Source organism: Miniopterus schreibersii, assembly GCF_964146895.1.
Source record: "Miniopterus schreibersii genome assembly, chromosome: 15".
Lineage (NCBI taxonomy): Eukaryota > Metazoa > Chordata > Mammalia > Chiroptera > Miniopteridae > Miniopterus > Miniopterus schreibersii.
This window is the reverse complement of record NC_138115.1, coordinates 16648484-16672974: the sequence shown is the minus strand read 5'-3', so window position 1 is coordinate 16672974 and position 24491 is coordinate 16648484. Positions and strand designations below refer to the sequence as shown.

The 24491-nt window shown below is 49.0% G+C and overlaps 1 protein-coding gene across 4 annotated transcripts in view; it reads left to right on the top strand.

The window, feature by feature from the left end:
* The window catches only part of CACNA1D (calcium voltage-gated channel subunit alpha1 D), a gene marked incomplete at its 5' end in the record, with an annotated part of 288308 nt that overhangs the window by 193853 nt on the left and 69964 nt on the right, over positions 1-24491 (top strand). For 3 of the 4 annotated variants that reach the window (XM_081159099.1, XM_081159100.1, XM_081159101.1), the window contains 11 exons: positions 7162-7249; positions 8575-8601; positions 12054-12214; positions 13166-13391; positions 13508-13715; positions 16469-16589; positions 18491-18605; positions 19103-19169; positions 19929-19995; positions 20683-20830; positions 23024-23153. In XM_081159099.1, the coding sequence (XP_081015225.1) occupies positions 7162-7249; positions 8575-8601; positions 12054-12214; positions 13166-13391; positions 13508-13715; positions 16469-16589; positions 18491-18605; positions 19103-19169; positions 19929-19995; positions 20683-20830; positions 23024-23153 (1358 nt within the window). Of the gene's footprint in view, positions 1-7161; positions 7250-7507; positions 7568-8574; positions 8602-12053; positions 12215-13165; positions 13392-13507; positions 13716-16468; positions 16590-18490; positions 18606-19102; positions 19170-19928; positions 19996-20682; positions 20831-23023; positions 23154-24491 lie in introns of all 4 variants that reach the window. The other variant, XM_081159098.1, reaches the window with a different exon arrangement.

The window sequence follows — 24491 nt, the reverse complement described above, 5'->3', positions numbered from 1 at the left end:
ACCCAGGGCTGTGTTTAGGCCAGCAGAGCCTGTTTCATGAGTGCAGTTAAAAATATACTTCTGGGGCGCCAAGATTTTGGGGTACTTGCCTTTGCCAGTAGAGATGAGGAAAGGGCTCAGATGGGAAGTAGTTAAGTTCCCAGCTATGCTCTAAAATAATGGTAAACGTAGCCCCTCACTGGTGGAAACCCTGGTGTTAGAGTCAGGACCACCCCATGCAGGGCAGTTATCCAAACTGGCACCCTGCCTGCCGGGTCACCACTGTGGTCTCACTCAGTCCACCTACCTGCTGCCACCAGCATCGTCCCTGGTCAGGCAACGCTGCAGAAAGACTCTATTGGAGAGGATTCAGACTGCTAAGCTAGCTGCTAGGAGAGCAGAGGGGACATGTTGACATGCTTTCTTGGAAGTGGCCTCTGTCACCCGTGGGAATTGGACTTGAACGAGTCACAGGTGGCCTGACCAAAGGTTGTATTAGAGCCCTGCTCTCATCAGAAGTCCTGAAAGGGAACAGAGAGACTGTCAGATAAAAGCCCCTCGTTACTCCAAGAGCACACTGTGTTCCCAAGAGGAAGAGGAAAGGGAGGAAGAACGTGCCTGACAGTGGCCCGGTGGTTGGGGGCAGAGACAGGGCTGACTTGTTCAGCGTTGGTGCTTTCGAAGAAGAGGCTGGGCTTGCTGCAGCGCCTGGCGGCCTCTGCGAGAAAATGGGCTCAGCTAAGCAGGAAATATGGTCACAGACATAAGAAAACAGAGTGCCAGAGATTGCTTAGGATCACCCCAGAAGCGAAGTGACCCCTCTTTGGGCTTCCAGGCACCTACCCTCCTCAGCCAGGGCTTGGGACTCACACCTTTTTAAGAATTCTTGAGGCTTCTCTGTCTGCTTTCTGAGAGGTCTGTCGGGAGAAGCAGCAGCATGATATTTTCAGGAAACTTTCTGTTTTTCGAGCAGGGAAGTCTTCTATTGACAGATACTCAGGGTCCCTGCGGAAGGCCCTGACATTGCCGGTGACGAGTGGGCAGAGGCTGTTGTGTGGATGCTGTGCTTCCCATGCCACTGGTCATATAGAAATAGTTATTGTCAGGGCATAATTCTGGCTTCTGACACAGAAACCTTGGTCTGGCCTTGACCTACATTGTCCAAAAGAGTCTGGTTTCTTTACAGCAACGAGAATCTGTTGCCCTGTGATGCTAAGCATGTCACCACTAGCAAGCACAGGCAAATTCCTCCAGGGGTGGTTATGGCACTGCTCATGCTTGTCATGAAAATAAGGTAAAAACACAAGATCTTGGCTTCAGATCCCCCTCTCCGAGGAAGGCAGCCTTGACTGCCACTAGCCAGTTGTCCGACCTCTCCCCTTAACCTTTGAAAGGAGCGAGAAGCTTTTAGGCTTCTGGGGCATGGAGGGAAATGCTGAAAAGGATTCTCAAGTGTGCAAGAAGGCCTGTTGTATGGAGGTGAACAGATGTGAGGCTCCTGGAGGCCCAGACATCTGTGGGCTCAGTTTGGCTGACTCAGGGCTCTCGGGGCTGCTCTTCTTTGTGTTTCTCCAGTCCCCAGGGTGTTCTTCCTGGAACTGACTTCTGATGACCCTCCTGAGAGGTGGGGAGGGGCTTCCCAGTCCTGCTTATTCCCTGCTCTCCTTGCCGAGCTGGGGGAATGCCAGGGAAAACCCCCTTAGTGCTGGGAGCCAAACCAGACAGCCTGTGGGTGTTTCCTTTTTAGACAGTTGTAGCATGTCAGAGGTCAGTGGGTCTCAGAGATGATATTACCCAACAGTTCATTCTCTAGGTTAGGTAACTAAGCCCAGGAGGAAAAGGGACTTGTCCCCACATCACCAATGACAAAGACCGAGCTTCTCTGACATTCTTCTAGGGGCTGGGCCTCAGTCGCCTCCATCACTGAAGGGAGTTGGTCTGAGATTTTGCTGTGCCTGGTAATGATGAATGTAATTCTATAATTCTGGGGCTGCCTACTTGGACCCTTACACAGACTCATCGCGCGCGTGTGTGTGTGTGTGTGTGTGTGTGTATGTGTTTGTTAATTTCCCTCTGAATTCACAAGCCATGCAGATTTTGTTGACAGCTATGTTGTCCTTCAGAGTGAGAGGAGAGAGAGGCACGTTTAGGCTTTGGTGAAAATGCTCTTTGTTACACCGGCCAGAGAAAGTGTATTTCCCTGGTTTCTTTTTCTCTGAGCCTATGATGGCACCTAGGCCCAGTACAAGATCTCAGGAGAGAAATAATGTGACTCAGGCTGCCAGGAAGGCCCTGGCATCTCTCACCTACAGTCCAGGGTGGGCCGGCTGCTGCCTGGCCTCCTCTCCTCCCCCACAGCAGCACTTAGAGCCCCTTCACAGTGCACCCACACTGGAAGCCTAAGTGTCTCTCCTGGAGCTGTCCCCAGAGATCTCAGTGCCTGGAATAGATCACAAAGCAGAGGCCCTGAGCTCCCCAGATTTTCAGCAGGTAAACTGCAGTGCAAGCCAGCATCCCATTGCAGACACCAGGCTTGTCCTAATGCCTGCTTTCACCAAGATTCACTGAAAATAGTTTTTAAATTTATATTTTAAAAAATTAAAACTTCCTCGAAAAAGCTCAGAAAATTCCCTGCACCATGTGAGGGGAAATGACTTATGGCTTCTCCACATGCAGACAGTCCCCAGCTCGCTTCTGCAGGAGGGTCTGGTGCAGGCAGGTGACGTGGTGGTCCCAGGGGCCTCTTTTCTTACATCCTATTGGGCCTGGCTACTTGTTAGCAGTTAACACTGGACCCCTGCTGAAGGGGACAGAGGGCGGGCAGTCAGGGAGAAGGGCACGTGTTCCAGTCATTTGCCTGTGGGTTTACTTACTTGGGTTTCTATAATTCTCTCTATTTGGATTTTTATAAAGTTTCAGTGGTCACCTTATCAGCTTGAATTCTGTACTGTCCACATTCTGAGCTGATCTTTGGTAAGTGATCAGGCTCTATGTCCCGTTTCTTGGGGTTAATAAAGGCCATTAGGCAGCAAGCCAATGCAGGTGGGTAAGGGGGGTTTGCTTGGCTTTTGGAGCGTTTTTGATTTGTGGAGTTTTAAGTATAAACCACTGTATACACGAACATAGACCAGTACCAAAGTGTGTACCAGTGTATTCAAGTATGTGCCACAGCCACGGGCAGGGTGGCACATGGGAAGGATGCTGAGGGGAAGCAGGAGAGCTTCCTCACGCCTGAGCTGTGTGCCCCGAGGCCAGCTGGTCAGCTCTCTCATCTGTGAAATCACAGAGCTTATTCATGTAACCTCAGAAGCCCCTTCCAGTTCTAACAGTCTGTGATGCTCCTGTCTCCTGTTTTGAAAATGTAGATGAGATCATACTGGGGCTAAGTGAGGTGAAGCTCGTATCAATGGATTAACATTTGAAAAAATGAATGCCTAGTGCAAGTGAAGGGTGAAATGTTTTAATGTGCGTATAGGCTCCTTGCTTATGCCCCCCGGGGCCTGACATTTTCTATACTTTTGGAAAAGGAGGGAGAGGCTGGAGCAGATAGAAAGACTGCCATACCTTGGTTCCTCTGGCTCAGATTTAGAGACTGGACCAAGGTCCATTTCCAGGACCAAATGAGGTCACCAAATTCTAGCATAGTCACTGTCCCCTCCTCCTCAGCCCTGGTGACATTATTCTGGAAAAATTCATTTGTTATGGGCCTGTGGTCCTGTAGGTGTCAAATAATTTTAACAGAAAAGTTGCTATCCCCACAACAGGCTAAGTTGACAGAAAGAGCTCAGTGTAGGAAGGAGAGATACAAACCAATAGTGATTTGAGAGTGAGGAAGACTGTTCGCCCCAGATGCCTCCCTGTAGTAATGAAAGTGGTTGGGGGAAGGGAGGGGCACTGGATTTGGACCACACAGGGAGTGTTGCTTTGTGTCCAGAGAGCTCTATAAGAACTTTGCCAAGATAATAGAGTTACCATTCAGGAGCCTCCCTGGTTGCCTGACACTGCAGACCCATCCGGGATAACCCGCTGTGATGTGACTCACTCTAGGATGATCCACTGTGTGTTTCATCTCATCTAGTTCTACCAGCAGCCCTGAGAGGTAGGTACTCCCCAATTTGCAGATGGGAACATGGAGCCTGGGAGAACTTTGTTCACCAACATGAAGTTAAACTTAGATCTGGCTGACCTGAGAGCCTGCTCTCAGCCACCATCCCACCCCACCTGCAGGATAGAGTCAGCTTGGAGAGCAGGAGGACTTCTCTCCAGTGCGGCCCTGAAGCTACGCCGCATGATTAGTCTGTCTTTGTTGCTGTTGGCGGAGTTTGGCTTTATTTCTTATTTTTCCCCCACTTAGTCTGGAGAGCAACTAGTGCATTTCATTCACTAATAGCAGGCATACAGCCAAAAATGCAAAAGGATGTTCCCCTCCCCATTAGCAGTATCTACTTTAATCTGCTCCAGTCATATTCTTTGAAAAAGGAAGCTTTAGAAATGAGATGCAGCAACTGTATTGATATCATCGTGGGACATGGCCCTGGAGAATAAAAGCCGCCGAGATTCAGCCTGTTCAGAAGAAGTTCTTTTCAAAAGAATAACTAAAGCTATGATATGAGTAATATTAGAACCATAAAGTAGTTAACTGTTAGAGATGGAAGTGAGCACGACCAGGACACTAAAGCCTGGAGGGAGTCAGCGCCTAACGGGGGCCTGAGGATGACCCCCAGCCTCCACCTGTGTCCTAGTGCTTTCAACTTCTGTCCTCCTAGACCACCAAGAGAAATGTTTCACAGAGATGGTTCACGGTCATATTCGTAAGGGTCTCCCACTGATTTTCTTTGTCCTGTCTTGTTCTTTTATTTTTTTAAATATATCTTTATTGATTTCAGAGAGAGGAAAGGAGAGGGGGAGAGAGAGATAGAAACATCAGTGATGAGAGAGTCATTGATCAGCTGCCTCCTGCACGCCCCCAACTGGGAATCGAGCCCGCAACCCGGGCATGTGCCCTGACCAGGAATTGAACCCCGATCGCCTGGGTCCTGGGTCGACCCTCAACCCCTGAGCTACGCCCAGCCAGGCTCTTTGTCCTGTTCTTGAAAAGAAGGCTGAGCCCATGGGAAGAACCCATGACAATGAACTTTGTTGAATTTTACAACTTTTTAGTGTTCCTGCTGAAACCAAGGCTTGGAACAGTCGTGGAGAAGAGGACTGCAGGAGCATCCTAGAGAGTCTGTTTCCGCCCCACCCAAGCAGGGGTGGGGAACCTCTTTTCTGTCAAGGGCTACTTAGATATTTATAACATAATTTGAGGGCCATACAAATTATCAACTAAAAATTAGCTGTGAAAACGCCTAGATCTATTGAATTTCGAGTCCCGCCTGCGGTTGCCTTGACAGGACCAGATGTGGACGTTCCCTGCCCCTGCTCTAGAGCTTTCTGTTAAAGGTTTTTTCATGATTGGATTGTTGAGTTTTTTGGTTTGTTTGTTTTTGTCCCTTTTTTTTTTTTTTTGCATGGAGTTGTGAAAAAGTGAATCAAAGTTTGTAGTTGGTTTCTTTTGACTTAACTAAGGAAGAAAAAGGTTATTCCATGTGAATACTGGTTGTGTGCTGTGGGTCTGTAATTCTGCTCATTTGGCCTTTCCTTGGAAACCTTTGCCTAAATGTTCCTGGATGTGGCTGTTGAGACTCTCACTCAGGCAGGCCCAGTTTACTGGGTGCTCACAAAAGGAAAGGGATCTTCTCTGTTGCCCTGGGAAAAGATGTTTCTCAGGCCTCTGGGCCCTTCGAGTCATGTCCGCCTTCCTCCTTACCATTCCGCCCACACCTGTTCCAGAGCAGCCGCACAGCCGCACCGGCAGAGCTCACTGGCCCAGCCCTTCGCATCCACACCTGGGCTGGCTGCAGAACCTCCACCACGGTGCTCAGGCACCACCACCAGTTTTGGTGGATGAAACCGAGGCGTCCTTGCTAAGAGGAACCATGTGGGCAGAGGCCACAAAGGGGAAGACTTTCCTGTTGACCCCATTAGGTTTATAAAGACAGTTGTTCCAGTTCAAAATTATGCACCAGGGAAAAGCTGTGCATGTGTTTGGGTGATTCTCCCATGTTTCAGTCTCCCATGACCTCTCCTAACCCCAGAGTAGAATTAGTCATTTCTTACTACACATTTCCGGAACTCCTTGCCCAGACCCCTGAGGGGCTCTGCATTTCTGTATTTCACAGTTAGTTGAAATCCATCGGGGGCTTGCCTCTCCCACTGGCCCTCCAGGGCAGGGGCAGTGCTGTGCCCCTCTCTGTGCCCTGCAACCCTTTCACCACCGGGTCTCCAGCACATGCTCATGATGTGTATGGGGTTGAATCAGGTGAATGTGAAAAAAATGCTCAAGTGCCAGATGGTGGGTCCCTGGGCCTCCCTACTCTTGTGGGTGCATTCCCACATTTCCTCCACTTCTGCTTCACATCCTGCTGTGGAGGAGGGAGAAGTGCCCAAAGACCTCAGCGGCCCTGGGACCACAGTCAGCTCTGCCCTCTGGTCACTGGGTTGGAGGACACCTCCTTTTACCCATAAGTTCTCATTCCCTAGTGCTCTGGTCCTGGCTTTTTTGGCAAGAGCCTCTACATATTGGCTTCACAAGCTCAACACATCTTAGACATTAGTTAAATTAACTAAAAATAAGTACAGCTCTTACATTTTTATAAAGGTTTTTGTGCCTGGGATCTTCATGGACTCCTCCGTCTACAATTCCTCCTCTCCTTTGATATATTTAAACTAAGAATGTGTTCATTAAGTATGATCCATTCACAGATTTTCTAGAGTACACCCGCTGGGGCAAGCAACGACGTGGCTGTCCTGAGATGTCTTGGTGGCTTCAGTGCAATAAGCTGGTACCAAGCGCAGTGACAGGATTCAGTCTCACTTTTCTTGGGAAACATCTGGATGGACAGAATTTCTTCCTCGTGGGGACCCTGGGCTTTCCGGGAAGGTTATGGAAGCAGAGACTCTCCTGCTGTGGAGGTGCCTCGCTTCTCAGGGCTTCCTGGTGCTGGTCAAGCCCCTGAGGGCCCTTCGTTGCCCTCCTCCCCGGTTCCCAGGGGGTCTGCCTGGTGGCAGGCCTTGCCTCCCACCCCCCCGGGCGTGCAGCACCTCCTGTGTGCCATCTGAAGCGCTTTCTTCTCCCCACAGCCAGCATGCCGACCAGCGAGACGGAATCTGTGAACACGGAGAACGTAAGTGGCGAAGGCGAGAACCAAGGCTGCTGGGGAACTCTCTGGTGAGTGTGGAGGCTGCCTGCCCTCTTGGCTTCTGCCGGCATCGTCTTAGAGAAGCAAATATGAGGGAGACACCCCAGATTTCTGCCAAGCGCGGGGCCCGTAGCCTCAGGGCCAAAAGGGGCGGGTGGACTGCCCCTGGACCCCTTGTTCCTCCCCCGCCCCAGGCCCCTCCGGGCCCCTTCCTGTAGAGCAGCCGTCCCCTGGGGTGCAGCCTGCTGCGGGCCGCCGGGTAACCCACGTCCCGCTGTGTCCACTAGGTGCTGGTGGAAAAGGAGCGGCGGGGCCACGGCTGGGCCCTCTGGGTGTCGGCGGTGGGGGTAAAGGCCAGATTCTCTCCTGGTTTGGTGCTGGCGGTGGTGCATTGGAGAAGAGCTTGTATGGCAGAGTGGCTGCGAGGACATGCTCCATATTTCAGTTTCCCTTCGCTCGGGTTCTCCCAGCCTCATGCACAGCCGCTGGGTGATGGGAGACCCTACCCTCTGCTCGCAGCACTTTTTGGGAGCCCTGCACCACCCTCTCCTAACAGTGGAGGGCGCCATCACATTAACCCCCATTGGCTTTTTTCTAGAGGATTTGGACTGCAGCAGTGAGGGACCAGCAGAGTGGAATGTGCAGAGCAGTTTTGTTTTGTTTGCTTCCATCTGGTATCTTTGAGGTCTTATCTCTGCAAAAAACAGGTGTGGTTTTTAAGAGAATTTGATCTCCTTGGCAGAGGCGCATAAAAATGATGTGTTATGGGCAGGATACTCAACAGTTTACAGAGTGAATCTGCCTCCTCCCCTTGTTCTGCCTTCCCTACAACATGGTGAAGTAGGCAGGAAATGGATTTGTCTTTCCCATTTTACAGACGAGAACACGGAGTCTCAAAAAGGTGTGCTGCTTGCTCAGATTCACTCAGTGAATAGAGGAGCCAAGACTCCTAGTCCAGTGCTCCATTTGCTACAGCAGCAGCACATACTGCTACTGAGATGAGGGGCTGAGCTGCAGGCAGGAGAGGCCCCACTGACTTCATTTTGGGGAACATGGGTAGGGGAGAGAAGGACCCCTGGCATCACTGCCTGTGCCATGGCTGCACAGGGTATCTGGCTAAGAGTCTTCTCTTGCCAGGGCTCTGGATGGTGCTCAGCCTGGCCCGCCTGGCCTGGCAGCATCTCACTCCTGCTCTGCAAATACCCCAGCTAGCCTGCTGCTGGAACTGGGGTGCTGAGCCAGGCTGCTGTGCATGGCTTTTCCGATATCTCAGCTGACATGGGGGCCGGTGGCGCGGGGAGTGTATGCTTAAACCTTCCTCACAGAAATGATGTTCTTCTTGTCTTTCTTTCAGTCAAGCCATCTCAAAATCCAAGCTCAGGTCAGTACCTTCCTTCTGTTTTTTTCTTAAGCATGTGTGTGGGTTTGTTACCTTTAACTTTTGAATTTTACATGGAGTTGCTCTAGACTTGCATTTTGCTCTCTGGGTGCAGTATTTCTAGAGAAGATCAATCTGCCCAGTAAACATGAAGCACCTGTCTTCGAGAGAAATGTAGTTAGTAGGTGCTGAAGATTTCGCCCCAAAACAAACCAACAAGACACAACAGTGAACAATTTCTTGCCACTGATCAACCCTTCATATTCCCTCCTGGAGTCATTTCTCCGGGAGAAATACTTCTTGTCACTTTTCTGCTTAAAAGTTTTTCATAGAAGGAGTTTCAAGAGGTTTTCCGAGGCGTTAGTCATGTTCTGTTTCTTGCTCTGTTACATGGTCAGTTGGTAAAAGTTCATTGAACTATATGCCTGCGATTTGTGTTTCCTTCCATATAAATGTCCTTTTTCAATTAAAAACACTTGATCACTATATGTAAAAATTAACTTGAACAGAGAACTAAATGTAAAACCTAAAACTGTAAACATTGTAGAAGAAAGCACAGGAGAAAATCTTTGTGACCTTGGGTTAGGCAAAGATTTTCTTGAATACAATACCCAAAGCACTGGCCGCAACAGAAAAAAACTGATAAATTAGACTTCGTCAAAATTAAAACTCCTGCTCTTCAATAGAAAATGAAAAGATAAGCTTCAGACCGGAAGAAAAAATACTTGCAAAACATTTGTTAAAGGACGAGTTCTCAGAATATTATAAAAATAACATGTAAAGAATAGCGTCAGTAATAAGAAACCAACCAAATAAAAAATGGTCCATAGATTTTAAGAGGCATGTCACCAAAAGAGAAATGGGCAGTGAATAAGCATGTGAAATGACTGTTGGCCATTAAGAAAATGCAAGTTGAAATCACAATGAGATACCACTACATGGCTATTAGAAAATTTAAAAATCTGCCAGTACTAAGTTCTGACAAGGATGCAGCTCAGTGGGAATCCTCATGCACTCATACTTGTCAAATGACACAGACATTTTTAAAACAAATGGTCAGTTTCTTATAAAGTTAGACACATATTTACCTTATGACCCAGTAATCCCACTTCTGAGGTATTTATAGAAGGGAAATGAAGATATATGCCTGCACAAATTTTGTGTGTGTTTATGGCAGTTTTATTTATAATTGCCTGAAACCATAAATCACTGAAATGTCCATCAAATGGTGACTGGTAGACAAATTGTAGTTCATCCATATGATGGAAAAGTGCTCAGTGATAAGAAGGAAAAAACTGATAGAAGCAACAACACAAATGAATCTGAAAAGCAGTTTTGCTAAGTGAAAGGAGCCAGTCCCAAAAGGCTGTATACCGGGTGTGGCAAAGGTAGGTTTATAGTTGTTTATATGGAAAATAATACAATAATTAATAGTAATATAAGAAGAAACTGTGTTTTGAGTACTCACAACTGTAAACCTACCTTTTCCCCTACCCTGTATTATATAATTCAATTTATAAAACATTCTGGGTAAAGCAAAACAATTAAAACAAAAAACAGATCAGTGGTTGTCAGTGGCTAGGGTGAGGAGAGGGGATTGACCAGAAGGGCCATGAAGGAACTCTTCGAGTGATGGAAATAGTGTATATCTTAATTGTTGTGGTGGTTACAAACAGTGTTCCTAAAAAGTAAATTTTATCACCTGTAAATTATATCTCAATAAACTGGACTTTAAAAATAAAATGAAAAGCCCTTCCATGACTCCCTGTTGCCAGAGGCATGTAAATTCCTTCATAATTTGGCCATGGCTCACCATCTGACCTCGTCTTTTGATAGCTCTTTCTTGCTCTCTACTGCTCTTGGGTTTCAAACATATCACACACGCTGTTTCTTCTCACCAAAGTCCCTTTGGTCCCACAGTCTCCTCTGAGTGGAGTGCTCTTCCCTCTGCCCTGTGGAGAACTCCTACGCAACCGTGGAGAGTCAGCCCAAATTTCACTTTGTCAGAGATGTCCTGACTCTTACAAAGAGTGTTTGCAGCTCCCTTCTCTTTGCTCCTGTACCTGATACCTTGGGGAATAGCCCCCTTGGATTGATAATTTATAACCTTGCATGCTTTACCAGGACCAGGCCATGGGGCCTATCTTCCTTCATCTCCATATGCCCAGTGCCTGGCACAGAGTCTAGGTACTCAGCACCCAGTGAGGGGCAAGATGGGGAGTGCTGCAGGATTTCAGGGATATGACGTTAAGGTCTCCTGGGTTGGGGGGACACCTGTGACTTGTCAGTGCAGCATAAACTCCCCCAGGGCTGGATCCGATTCAGACTAGTGCACACCTTGCTTGTTTGTACTGAATTATGCATCACTGAGGAGTCCAGCCTGGAGGGGACAGTCCTCAGTGTCCTCTGTAGAATTTTTCTTTGCTGTCATCATGTTTCCAGCTGCTATTATCATTGGAAACCACACAGCAAGAGCAATAACAAAATGCACCTTGTTTGTTCCAAGTCTTGCTGAAGAGTTAGCACAACTCTCTTTGCCTGGTCCCTGATTTCAGTGTTTTTAACAGCAGCATAGCTGAGTCAGCCACACAGCCGCTTAGACATAGCCTGGAGAGTCCTCTGACTCAGGCCCCTAGAGCACAGCCCACTTCACCAAACCATCCTGTGGCAGGGAGCGTTTCCCCTAGGGAGACAGGGTAATGGAGAGAATACTTTCCCTAATTACAAACCAGAACTGAAAGTCAGTAAAGGACATGCTACTTGTCTGTCGGGCTCAGCTCGTTTTATTTGTACGAAAACACGATTCAATATTGGCTCTTCTCCTCAAGGTATATTTTGAGCATCACTAGTTAGAAAGGGCACCTGATGACTCAGTAGGAAGACTCATGTCCTCCTCAGCTCTGACAGCCCTGCCAGGCTCCAGGGACATCTCCCAGGTTTAAGAAAGGACAGAAAGTTTCCCTAAAAGGAAAGCTGTGGTTTTGGAGCACTTCGTTGCCTGATCAATTTTGTATGATGATTGAGATGCTGTGAGAGATGTAACGATAAGCTAAGTGGCTCTCTCGCCAGCAGATCCATGCACCATATGGTGGGAATGTGAACCACATATGCGTGACAGCTCAGTTTTGCATCTGCACACGGATCTGTGAATATCTAGATTTTCTAACTGGCTTGAAGACTGGGTGTGACAGCTTATGGAGCTATCTAGAGCCATAGGAAGGAAACTGATAGCATGATCAGATCAAGATACAGTACTTTAAAGAGTTGTATTTTAAGATCAATGTCATTTGTATTGTGAGTTCTGTTCATTTCTGGGCCATTTTTTGTCTTTCCTTCTCCCCCCCCCCCCAATCTGGACCTCCAGTGTGGGAGACAGGTGATGTCCCAGTGATGTTTATTGGACACTCAGGTGCTGTGTCTGCCACTCAGGGAATAACCGTTTGCTTCTCTCGCAGCCGCCGCTGGCGTCGCTGGAACCGATTCAGTCGCAGAAGATGCAGGGCGGCCGTGAAGTCTGTCACGTTCTACTGGCTGGTTATTGTCTTGGTGTTTCTCAACACCTTAACCATTTCCTCCGAGCACTACAACCAGCCTGACTGGTTGACGCAGGTTCAAGGTATAAGCAGAGGCCCTTCTCTTTTGGTTCCGAATGGGGGATTCCCGAGGCTGTCCGCTGCACCTTAGTCTTCCCTGCTCGATGTATGATAAGTGCAGGAGAGTTTCTAGTGTGCACTGACTTGGAAGACAAGTAGAACTGTCCAAACACCGGGTACAGCTGACATGGGGGTGCAGGCTGCGTGGGTTGAACAAAGCACTGTGGAGCTGACGAACGCTGGGGCATCTCATTGTCCTCACCCTGTGACAACCTAGGATTGGGGAATCTTCCAGTGAGAAGGGACCTCCATCCTTCTCCCGGCGCCCACTGAAAGGAAGCTTTATTTCCCCGTATAGTATTCTTGGCAAGTAGTGATTGTTCCCCTGCCTTGAATGTCCCAGCAGTGTGGTGTGGGAGTTCATCCCTAGAGACAGCCCGTTTTGAGTGTGACAGTTTTGAGCTGTCGAGAAGGCCTGTCTTTACATCATGTCAAATCTTTCTGTCCAGCTCTCCAGCCTGCTGGGAGGGGTTTGCTGATGTTAGAAATGACCTTGATGGGCAACTTCTTATAGGGTGGTGGTGTGAGCAAGACCAGACAGAGCTTTTGTGATTGATGGAAATAGGAAATATAATATGATGGTCTAAACGAAGAATCATAGGCTTTGAGGGCTAGGAAGCATGAGAGGTTATGTGGTGAACTGCCCCTCCCCATTTTATAGTCAGTGAAACAGGCCCAGAGACCAAGGGCCCTCTCCAGCGTCATGAGCGTAGGCAGCACAGCAGCAGGACCGGAACCTGGCAGAGAAGCAGGCCGTCCACGTTAGTGCCACGTTTCTGCAGTGGAGGCCACAGCAGAGAGAGGGGCTGCGGAGCTTGGGCATTAACAGCAGGGGCGGGGCGGGGGGGCAGGGGAGGACTCTGAGCCACCCCCACGATGAGATCCCAAGGACACTCGCCCCTTTGTCTTTCCAGATATCGCGAACAAAGTCCTCCTGGCCATGTTCACCTGCGAGATGCTGGTGAAGATGTACAGCCTGGGCCTCCAGGCGTATTTCGTCTCTCTCTTTAACCGGTTTGATTGTTTCGTGGTGTGTGGTGGAATTACGGAAACGATCTTGGTGGAACTGGAAATCATGTCTCCCCTGGGGATCTCCGTGTTTCGCTGTGTGCGCCTCTTACGGATTTTCAAAGTGACCAGGTAAGGGCAAGTGGATCTCGCTGCGGGTATTTTCTGAGCACGAGGTGGCAGTGAGCCGCATCCCCAGTTGGGTGATGTTCTGCGCTCTGGGCTCACACCTTCATCTTGACTTGCAGGCACTGGACGTCCCTAAGCAACTTGGTGGCATCGCTGTTAAACTCCATGAAGTCCATCGCGTCGCTGCTGCTTCTGCTTTTCCTCTTCATCATCATCTTCTCCTTGCTTGGGATGCAGCTGTTTGGAGGCAAGTTTAACTTCGATGAGACACAGACCAAGCGGAGCACCTTCGACAATTTCCCTCAAGCGCTGCTGACAGTGTTCCAGGTAAGCCCTCCCGTCTGCCCTCCCCAAGGAGCAGTTTACGGGGTGCCTTCTTGTCTGTCCACAACTCAGTGAGACAAAATGACTCCATTTTCATTAGTAACCTCCGCCCCAAGGATGCTCTGACACATTTTTTGCCATCTTAATCCTGCTGTCTACGTGATGTGATTTAATGTTTTTGCAAGACCACCAGCCCTGGGGTTTCTGTGAGATAGGCTCTACAATTCCTTTCTGGTTCTGTGCTAATTTTTGATCTCTGGCAAGTTTTGTAATCCTGACTATAACAGATTTATGCAAAGGAGTGAATTCTGAAGCCCTAATGCTTCGGAGTGCTCAGAGAAATTAGCATGATAAAAGAGTTGTGACAGCCTTCTGCTGTCCATTTTCCTGCCCTCCCTGATGTGATGTAATGAAGACACATGGCCTCTGAGGGTGTCTGTGTGGTTGGGGCCCTGTGAGCGATGAGGCTGAAGAGCGAGCGACAGTGCAAGACAGCAGCAGCCTCTCCACCACTCCCGGCTCTAAGCCGAGTTGTTCTAAACCCCTCTTCATCTTCCTGAGCTGTGAGCTGAGGCCCTTCCTTGGACAGAGCCTGATAGATGAATTTAACAGACCCGTCAGCCCTGTGGCTTTTCCCATGCCGTGTCAGGGAGCTCTGGGGCCCTGCTGGAGAGGCGTCAGGGCCGGTGGGAGAAGCAGTGGGCAGCTAGGGCCTGTGTGGCTCAGCTTTGTGACCCTGGGAAATCACTATCCTTTTCTGGGGGGGAAAAAAAGAGACTAGAGGGAATGATCTCTAAGAGTCTTTCCCACTTGGCCATTTTGAGGCGAATGGAATTTCTGTCACTGCTATGGGCTGTAACAGAATTATACTTAATTTTTGAATTTTTTGGTAATTACACTGAATTTGGGGCCACTGGTTAGTCATTCCTTTTTCTGATTTCTTTCAGAGAAACCTGTGTGGTGGTCATTTTGTAATACATGTGTATGGCACAAAATTCAAACATTATAGAAGGGCATAAACTAACAATCCCCCCACCCACCCACCCACCCACCACTCCTCCTTGTAAGAGACAACCATCATGAAACAGCTTCTCGTGTCTTCTTTGAGATATATTTGCTCAAATATAAATCATTTAACTTACCTGCCTGCCTACGGATGAATTTATACCGATGGCGCTCATTCTGCATGCTGATTCCCATCTCGCTTTTTATCACTTGAAGTGTCCTTAAGAACCTTCCTTATTGGTCCATAAAAGGCAGCCACCGCCTTTTCCCTGCTGCATAAATTCTGTGGTATGGATGTGCCATAATTCACGGAGCAGTTTCCTGCTGATGAATATGTTGTCCAGTCTTGCCTCAGCGGGTGACCTTGAACACATGCCTTGGGGCACCTGTATGAGAGTAGATCTGTAGGATAAATTCCTGAGGTCTGCTGGTTCAAAGGGCATGTGCTCATGTTCAACTTTGACGCTCTTGCCCAAATACTCTCCTTGCCAGTGTTTACGTTCACCCTCCAGGGATGGGGCGTGGAGACCGCCCATCGCCTCACTCTGTGCACCACAGTAGCTGCTCAAGCTTTCTGATTGTTGCCTGTCTGATCGGTGAAAATGATATCTTGTAGTTTTAATTCATATTTCCCATATTAGGAGTGAACCTGAATGTCTTTTCATGTGACTAAGAGCCATTTATAGTTCCTTTTCTATAAATTGCTTTATCCTTTCAAATCATTTGACCACTTTTCTGATTGATGGTGACACACTGCAGTTTTAATTTTTAAAGTGTCTGGTCCAGATAGATGATACAGGAGCGCTCTCTCTCCTCTCTCTTGTGCGCTCTCTTTTTCTGGAAGGTAGCGTATTTTAAAATGGCTGTTCATGTTCATCTGGTTTTATTTCATGATGGATTGAATTGTCAAGTGTCATCAGTAGAAAGGACTATATTTGAAATTCAGGTAGTTATTAGTATCTACTGTGATGAGGTAGTTTGTAAATTTACATGAGATATTTAGAGAATTCCCTGCTTGTAAAAATTCAGATACAATTCTCCATTTCCACAGTTGGATAACTATGTGGAATACGAGGCAGCATTTAAAAAGAATAAAATGAGCCCTGGCTGGGTGGCTCGGTCAGTTGGAGCATCATCCCATGCACCAAAAAGGTTGAGGGTTCGATTCCTGATTGGAGCGAGTACAGGAAGCAACCGATGATGTTTCTCTCTCACATTGATGTTTCTCTCTCTCTCCCTCTTCCTCTCTTTCAAAAATCAATAAAAACATATCCTCGGGTGAGGGTTAAAAAAAGAAAAAGAAAAAAAGAATGAAATGAAGTTATTGACACACAGAGTTTCCAGAGTATATTGTTTGGGGGAGGGGGAAGCAAACTGCAGAAAATTCATATAGTATAATACCCTCTGTGCGTAATAAATCAGAGAAGACACCAACGGCCCGTTTCCTCTGAGCGTGCATATGTGTTTAAATCCGTAGATAAAGGCCCTGGAAAGAGACAACCCCAGTTGCGTGCTCGGTGGGAGGGGACTGAAACGGCTGGGGCGTGATCCAGGAGTGCAAACAATTAACACATGTATTTGTGTGATTAACAATAATGTTTTGAAAACTCTGAGGGCAACAGGTGGATTTGTTCAGTGCAGAGCGGACAGTGACAGGCAGCTTAAACCGGCTTTAGGCAGCCGCCGAGGAGCCCCGGAGACGCTGGGGATGGCGGGCCACCCGCCGGCTGACCCACGTTTTGGCTTCTCAGATTCTGACAGGTGAAGACTGGAATGCTGTGATGTATGATGGCATCATGGCCTACGGGGGCCCGTCGTCTTCGGGCATGATCGTCTGCATCTACTTCATCATTCTCTTCATTTGCGGGAACTGTATCCTTCAGGCTGGCCGGCGCCGTGTTCTTGCCCCCTCCTGTTGGGTGTCCCCTCCCTCACTGTCCCCATCGTGGCGGTGGTGGCTGCTGTGTCGGGAAGGCGACCGCCCTTACCTGTTTCATCTGCTCTCCTTCACTGTGGCCGGGGCAGCACAGTAGAGGCCGAGCCCCGGTTAGGCTTTGAGGAAGGAGAGCAGGCTTGGGGGGGCGGGGGGGGGGCCTGAGACGGAGCTTGGGCCGCACCAGCGGCTGCCCCCTCGGTGTCGAGTCTCCTGTGCAGGTCCCACAGGGTAGCTTCGGGCAAAGCCGGTGGCTCTCTCTGCCATCGTCCTTGGGAGGTGGGGCACAGTTATGTCTTCTTAAGACCCTTCGTAACTGATGGGGACCCATCTTCGGTGGGTTGACCTAAGCTCCCCTGAGTCTAATGTTACTTTGCTGATCTGTACATCTTTGAAGGTTAAATATCCAGTGGCTTGTTGCTTTTCCAAGCTGTGTAACTTTTCTCCAACTTGTTTAGTCCTATTCCCTGCCCAGAGCTACTCTCTAATCCTAGACTTCCGAAAACTCGGATCTCTCCCCATACCTTTGCTTGTGTCTGCTTTATCTCTCTGTCTTCCCTGCCTAGCGTAAGACCTGGCACATGGAGCCCTCAGCAAATGTTTGGTGGAGGACCTATCGTACAAACGTACGGATACCACCTCAGGCTCGCAGGGGCTCGTTTAAAAAATAGTCTAGCATCTCAAAGCCGGTTCGAAAGTCTTAATATAATTCACTCACGTTTCTGCCCTCTTGAAAGACTTGCCTGGATTAGTCTAGCGTGAAATCCCCTGGAAGCCAGCTCATCATCGGTCCCTTGTTAGGTTGTGTTTGTTTGCATGTTCAGCACTCACCTGAGATTTCAGCTGCGCAGGGCGTGTGGAGCAGTGGTCTGCGCTCCTGCCCCAGGTCCCGGGCTCCTGCCTGCTGGTGGCTGCGCTCAGCCCGAGAGAAGCTTAGTCAAAGAAGGGAGCCGTCTCGACTGCCTGCCGTCTGATCTCTCTGCTTCTTAAACGTGCACCTAACTGCTAGCAAGAAAGAAACAGGCATCCTCTGATTTGGAAACCTTGTTCAGAAATTTTTTTTCATTCATTCATGGAAACGGCACACGCAACGTTATAGTAAAAGCCAAAAACCTTATAACTTGTTCAAATACCTAATTTTTTACTATTTGGAAAAATAAAATTCAACCACAGTAAAAGATTTAGCCGCAGTGGGCCTGTTCAAGAGAACAGTCCAGCACCATCCGGCAGTAAGTCGGGCATGCGCAGTCAGTGGATGTGCCGTGAATGCAGTGTCTGCACACTCCGAAGGCCGTTTCAGGCGAGAAGGGCTCAGACTGACTTGTGAAACAGGATCATCATTTGCATAATGCGTAGCCTATAAAGGGGTCTGTTTCGGAAGGCATGCCCCGAATATACATGTTATGGGTGTGTGTGTTTTAAATGAAACAAAACAAAATGCATAAAGCGAAATTGCAAAATGCATAAAAACTGCATGTTTATGTTATAGATTATCTGATATGTAATGTGTTTCATAGCTATAGCTACCTAGATGTGTAGAGGTGCACACGCATGCACACAGGCGTGAAAGGAAATGTTGATGCTTGTAGGTTTTCATGGATTTTAGTGGATCTTAATTTTGCTTCTTTCCAGACTGTCTTCTATAGTGTTTTAGTTTAGTTTTGTTTTTTTGTTTCTGTTTTTTTAAAAAACAGGGCTCTGGTCCCATTTACCAAGTGAATATAGCACTAGGGGACAGTCACTTGTTACCAGCCTCCCGGAATGCAGGGGGTGTGCGACATTGTTATTGTTGACCATAAGGCATTAGAAAGACGTTATACCCTTAAAATGTACAAATTAGATATTCTACTGAATGTCTTCTTGGCCATCGCTGTAGACAATTTGGCTGATGCTGAAAGTTTGAATACTGCTCAGAAAGAGGAAGCTGAAGAAAAGGAAAGGAAAAAGATTGCCAGGTAATCCCGTTTTCACCCAAGGTGTTTGCTCAGGGGAGCCAGCTGCAGGTGAGGCCGGGTGGAGACGCGCAGGCTCCACAGCCGCTGCGGCCCCGCGCTGATGCTTTGTGGTGATCGTGGGTGGCCACGTGGGGCTGACCCAAAAGGATGGAATCTGGGGCAGAACCCAGGCTGTTGGCTCTCATTCCCTCAGGGCTGAGAGTGGGAGTCACACGTCCCCATGCCTAAAGAATCATTGCGGTTAATTTTGGCACCATAAAATAAACGATGCATTCAATGCTGATTAGCCTTTGGATGAGAATTTTAATAAGATGATCCGTGTAATGAATCCAGCGCACTGAATGAACAGGAAGTTCTGAGTGTGGGTTGTGCTGTGTGCTTGCTGTTAGGGTTGTTTCCAATTAAATTCTGTCCTTCCTTGGGCCACTGTTGATTCAGAGCCCTGATTAGTGTATTTATTCGCAGTAACATAGTTACTTGGGTTCTCTCCTCTGCAGAAAAGAAAGCCTGGAAAATAAAAAGAACAAGCCGGAAGTCAACCAGATGGCCAACAGTGACAACAAGGTATGAGGTCTGAAACACGTCTCCCCTTTTTGTTTCAAAACGATTCACCATGAATGTGCCATTTCGGCCGTGAATGTGTGCTGTGTGATGTTTGGGTGAGTGTGGCTTCCCAGGGGTTTGGAGGGAACTTAGGCACTTGGCTGGTTGTCAGCCAATATTTTACCAGAGAACCAGCATGTTAAGTATTTGACTGGTCGGACTACTTATTTTTTCTTTATCGGACTTGCATGGTCAGACCTGACCTGTATTAGGGTCTTCTCGGTGGGAATTGAAATCAAGGGTTGTTAATGGCTATCTGCCCCCGAAAGGAGGTCGCAGGATCATGCTCTACATGTGCGCAGGGCTGTACTGTCAAACCTCGTCCCACGGATGACAGCTCTGGGTCTTTCATTCATTTGGTTGTTTGCTCACTGAGGCAGTAAATACTTTTTGCATGGTTACCATGTGTCAGATTCTGGGGATTGAGACTGAGCAAGATCAGCGAGGTCCCTGCCCTGCTCACTGTCAGTAGGTGACGATTCTGGGTGCTGTGACCATGGCTGGGAGAAGTACCAGTTTTCTCTTCATCTGCCCTCAGACCTGGTTCTTTAGCAGAGTCACCATCTGGTGCACCTGCTGTCCCTACACGGGTGCTGTGCTCACTTTGAAGGGAACTCCTGCCCCGTGCCGAGTGGCAGGGTGGAGTCCCCACCGTGGCCCTCTGACGTGCATTTGCCGGAATCTCCCTTCCTCCCGAGACCTCTCTGTCGTCCGTCCTAGGTTACAGTCGATGACTACCAAGAAGAAGAAGAAGACAAGGACCCCTATCCACCTTGCGATGTGCCAGGTATGGTGGCCCTCGGCTCCTGAGTCACGTGGCTCTGCTACCACTCTGTGATTGGCGGCTGAGTCCGAGACTGGCTGCTGGGGTCACCGAGGCCATGAACCCAGTCCCCTGCTTTCTGTCTGGGTCGCAGGCAGCTTACATAACCCAAATTCCAGATGGTGGGAGGGAAAGCGTAGGCAGGTCAGGATCACCAACCTTTGCTGGGGGAGATCTCTCTAGGAGGGAACCAGTTACTACTACTCACCTGACACTTTCCCGTTTGACCGGTGCCTTTATTGGCTGATGCAGGAGGGACTGTGGAGGGAGAGGAGCTTGGGGGATTGATCATGTGTGATTTGAAGTCCCACATGGTTTTTTGGGGGCTGAAGCTTGAGCAAGCAAGCAGGTTAAGGGGACACAGCTGGGTGCCGGGGTATGGCAGTGAGAGTCCCGCTGCTGTCACCTTTTACCTGTGCTCAGATCTTCAGCTGCCGGGGACCTCGTCCCCACAACTACACACAGTCACGTACAGGCAAGCTTCTCAGTCTCCCGCCCGCCCCGCCATAGTCCACATTCTAAAGGGTTTTGATTCTTGTAAGCCGATAGACGTTATTCACGTTTAAGCTAAATTTTCATGTGAAGTTGAGAATAATTAAAACCCAGATGCAGCCTTTGTTTCATGCCCATAAAAATGTGTCTCATTTAAAGTAGCTGAAGAGGAAGAAGAGGAGGAGGAGGAGGAGCCTGAGGTCCCTGCCGGGCCCCGTCCTCGTAGAATCTCAGAGCTGAACATGAAAGAGAAGATCGTCCCCATTCCTGAAGGGAGCGCTTTCTTCATCCTCAGCAAGACCAACCCGTAAATACCCTCTTCCTAGCCACTTCACTGCTGCGTCTCCCCCGCGACTATATAGATTGCACGGGGGCCACTGGCGATGGGGAGGGTGGCTGCGGATGGGGCAGCCCTTCTTGCACCTGAACGTAGGAGCTCCCCTCCCATCCTGGGCTTTGCCTTTGTCTTCTGCTCATCTCCCCCTAGCCTTTTTAAAAAATACATATTGATTTCAGAGAGAGGAAAGGAGACGGAGAGAGAGATATAGAAACATCAATGGTGAGAGTCGTTGATTGGCTGCAGCCCTCAATCCAGGCATGTGCCCTGACCTGGAATCGAACCCCGATCGCCTGGATGCTAGGTCGATGCTCAGCTGCTGAGCCACGCCTGGCAGGGCTCCCTAGCCTTTCTGTGCCTGGATGTAGGGGCTGCAGGGCTGCGGCCAGGTCCTGGGAGGAGCTCATTCCCCCTTCTCCTCCCCTTAACCCCTGCCCTGGGCTCAGCAGTGGTGAAATAGCTGCTGCCCCTCCGGAGCCCGGGGCTCTGGTGCTCCCTGGGTGGTCACCTGTGAAGTGTTTTCCATCCAGAGGATGCTTTCTTCACAAGTGGGTCTTCTGTTAAGATGCTTTGGGGGAAGAGCATTCTGAGACCAACTTCTGCCCCACCTCTTCATCCTGAGATCTAGTGTAGTTGTGATCACTTTCCCTGTTTTCTGGCAATAAATCATATTGCTCGAGGATATTTTATAGGTGGAGCTAGTCAATTCAGCTCGATGATATCCTGCTTAAAAATAGCGCTTCTCACATTAAAATGGTAAGGTGCTCACCAGGAGTGTGGCGATTGCTCCCAGGTACTGGAAGAGGAAGACACTTATTTACTAGCTGGTTTCTAGGTTTTAAATCATCTGGGATTGAGTGAAATGCCAGAGGGAATAAACGACTCCTGGAGGAAAGGTTTCTAGAGTTGCAGGAGTAGTTCTTGGCTGTCGGAGAAGAACACTGTGTAATTCACAGGCCCCGGGGAGACACAGGTGGGAAGCAAGGCAGGCTGCGGTCCTGAGAGACCTGACGATTTGATGATAGTTTTTACTGCTCTACACTGGTGAGAGTTTGGCTGTCCCTGGTGTTACTGACACCTATAGTCCACTGTGTCCACATTTATTGAAGGGATAGATCGATTTCTTGCCCTTGGCCCTGGAGGGCCTTTCCCAGACTCCATTGCTGTCAGCTTGTAAGCCTTCCACAGGGCACATCTCAGCCTTAAGCAGCCCCCAAAGGAGGATTTGAAGGAAGGTGTCACTTTCCTATATAGTTAACTTGTTTTAAAAGTGAAAAATCTTTCCAGAGGAAAACCTACATGTATTCTGTAGGCAAAAAAAAAAAAAATCTTTAAATTCTAAAGTCAAGTGTTGAGGTTAAGGGTAGACAGGCACTGACTAGCTCCCGGGATGTCGGGCAGCGGGAGAGGCTCAGGTGGCCCACAGAGCCGTCGAGAGGGCCGGGCCAGGCTGGGGCCTGGGTGTGCACTGCCCGGCTGGCTTCACAGGACTGCGGGACTCTGATGGCTCTATCACATGGTACAGTCAGATCCTTGTGAGATTCTTATGTGATGATGTAACTCTCACTTCACGTCCTCAGGAGTGCTCATTATGGGCCAATTCCAAATAATAATGATGATGATGATGATGATGATGATGATTAGGATGAGGCACTGTGACCGAATCTGCACGTGACAGGCATTCGCCAAGCCTCCCTTGCTACAGTCATATTTTGGTACAGCCCAGCTGCAGTGTGGGACAGGGATCCCTCCCACTCTTTGTGAGCTGCTCCGATGATGAGCTCTCACCTCAGTCTCCCTTCTCAGTGAGGAGAGTAAGCGCCGGGCTTCAGGTTGTGGTGGGAAATGTCACAGTCAGCCCGGGGTTGGAAATCTGCCTCTGGTCCTTACTAAGAAAGTTCTCGCACGTGCTTAAGCCTCAGTTTCTCCTCCTTCAGCTGGCTGGTGGTGATCCTCACATTGAAGGACTCAGTGAATGGTGTCCTTGGCGCTCAGGGCCCCTGGGGTCTACCGTGCAGGGGTTTTGAGGGGCTGATGGTCAGGTGGTCCTGGTTTGCTGGGTGGGGCCTGGGCGGCGCAGGCGACAGCTGTCTGCTGCCTGGCCTGTGTCAGCATGCTGGGGGCGCTGGCTGGGCTGCATCCGTGTGCTGGCTCTACCCACAGGATCCGCGTGGGCTGCCACAAGCTCATCAACCATCATGTCTTCACCAACCTCATCCTGGTCTTCATCATGCTCAGCAGCGCGTCCCTGGCCGCCGAGGACCCCATCCGAAGCCACTCCTTCCGGAACACTGTAAGCCACCGAGCGAGGGTGAGGACAGGAGGGTTGGGGCCCCCTGGGTCAGCGCTGGCCTCTCCTGTCGTCCAGGCAGGGCCTGCGGAGGCCCGAGAGGCTAAAAGCTAGAGCAGACATCTTGTTTACCTGCAGGCATTTCACGGTTCAGGTTTGTAAGTACCAGTGGGGTTTTGTTTTGTCAGGACAAACCTTTCTCGAATCATGTATTGTAAACTTCATTTTAAATCCTCTGCAGTAACTTAGTGTATTCAGGGACCCCACTTCTCTTCCTTTCCATTCCTTGCTGCCAATATTTTGGTCCCTCTTTTCTCCCCAGATTCTCATCTGTGCCTATTTTGAGATTTCTGCCTAGTGGAAGCACCCAGCAGGAGAGAAAGTAAACCTGAAACTAGGTGTGATTTGTGCCCAGGAGCTCTTAGGGTGAAGGGGAAGACTTCTGTCCTATGTAGAGGGAAATTCACAAAGCTGCCTGGCTCTGTTACTGGGAAAAACACAAGTTAGGGAGATGATGGAGCATGTCGTTGAGTGGGTCTGTGGAGAGGAAGAACTCGTTTGGTGGGGCAGGAGGTGTTTTTTTGAAGAAAATGAGGGGAGGGTTAAGTTTTCTATTAATCAGCTTCATAACGAACGTAGGGTAGCAACCTTGCACTGCACCTGCTGGGAAGAATGCTACCCAGACTGGTCTTGCCTAAGAGGTTCCATCTTAGCAGGTCAGCTGAGCTCTGGGAACAGTCCCAAAGTGAGTTTGGAAGACCAGCGGCTGCTGCCTCTCGGCCCCGGTACTGTAGCGCAGTTTCAGACGGTAACTAAGAAACCCTTGCAGGAGAAGGTGGCCCCCAGCCCGTGAGGCCATCAGGTGTCGCTGCCGCCTGGCCTGGGTCGGACCTCTTCCTGTTCGTGAGGTTTTAGAGACTTGAGGATTAAGACAAGTCACCAGATCAGCGCCCCAGGATTTCGGTCGTGACAGCCAACCCGCGTGCTCTCTTTCCATTTCCAGCCTCTTGGTTTGAGGCCTGGCAAACCCAGCCCATCCGACTGATAAACACACACTCTGACAGGAAGATAAACACCAAGATAACGGCCCTGAGCCTGTCTTAATCTCTGCATTCAGATGCACCGAGTTCCATCATCACAATGAGACCCAAAGGGAAAATATCATCACACGACAGACTAGTTGGGAGCTACTAGAACAGATGGACGGAGTTCATTTGCACGGGGGCCTCACATTCTCATTTTTTATTGTAATTACTTCCCCATGAGTTTATTTCCCTGCTGCTTTTCCCAAGAATGGTACTGCCTTTAAAATACTACAGTTTTGTGTGTTTTTTTGTTTTT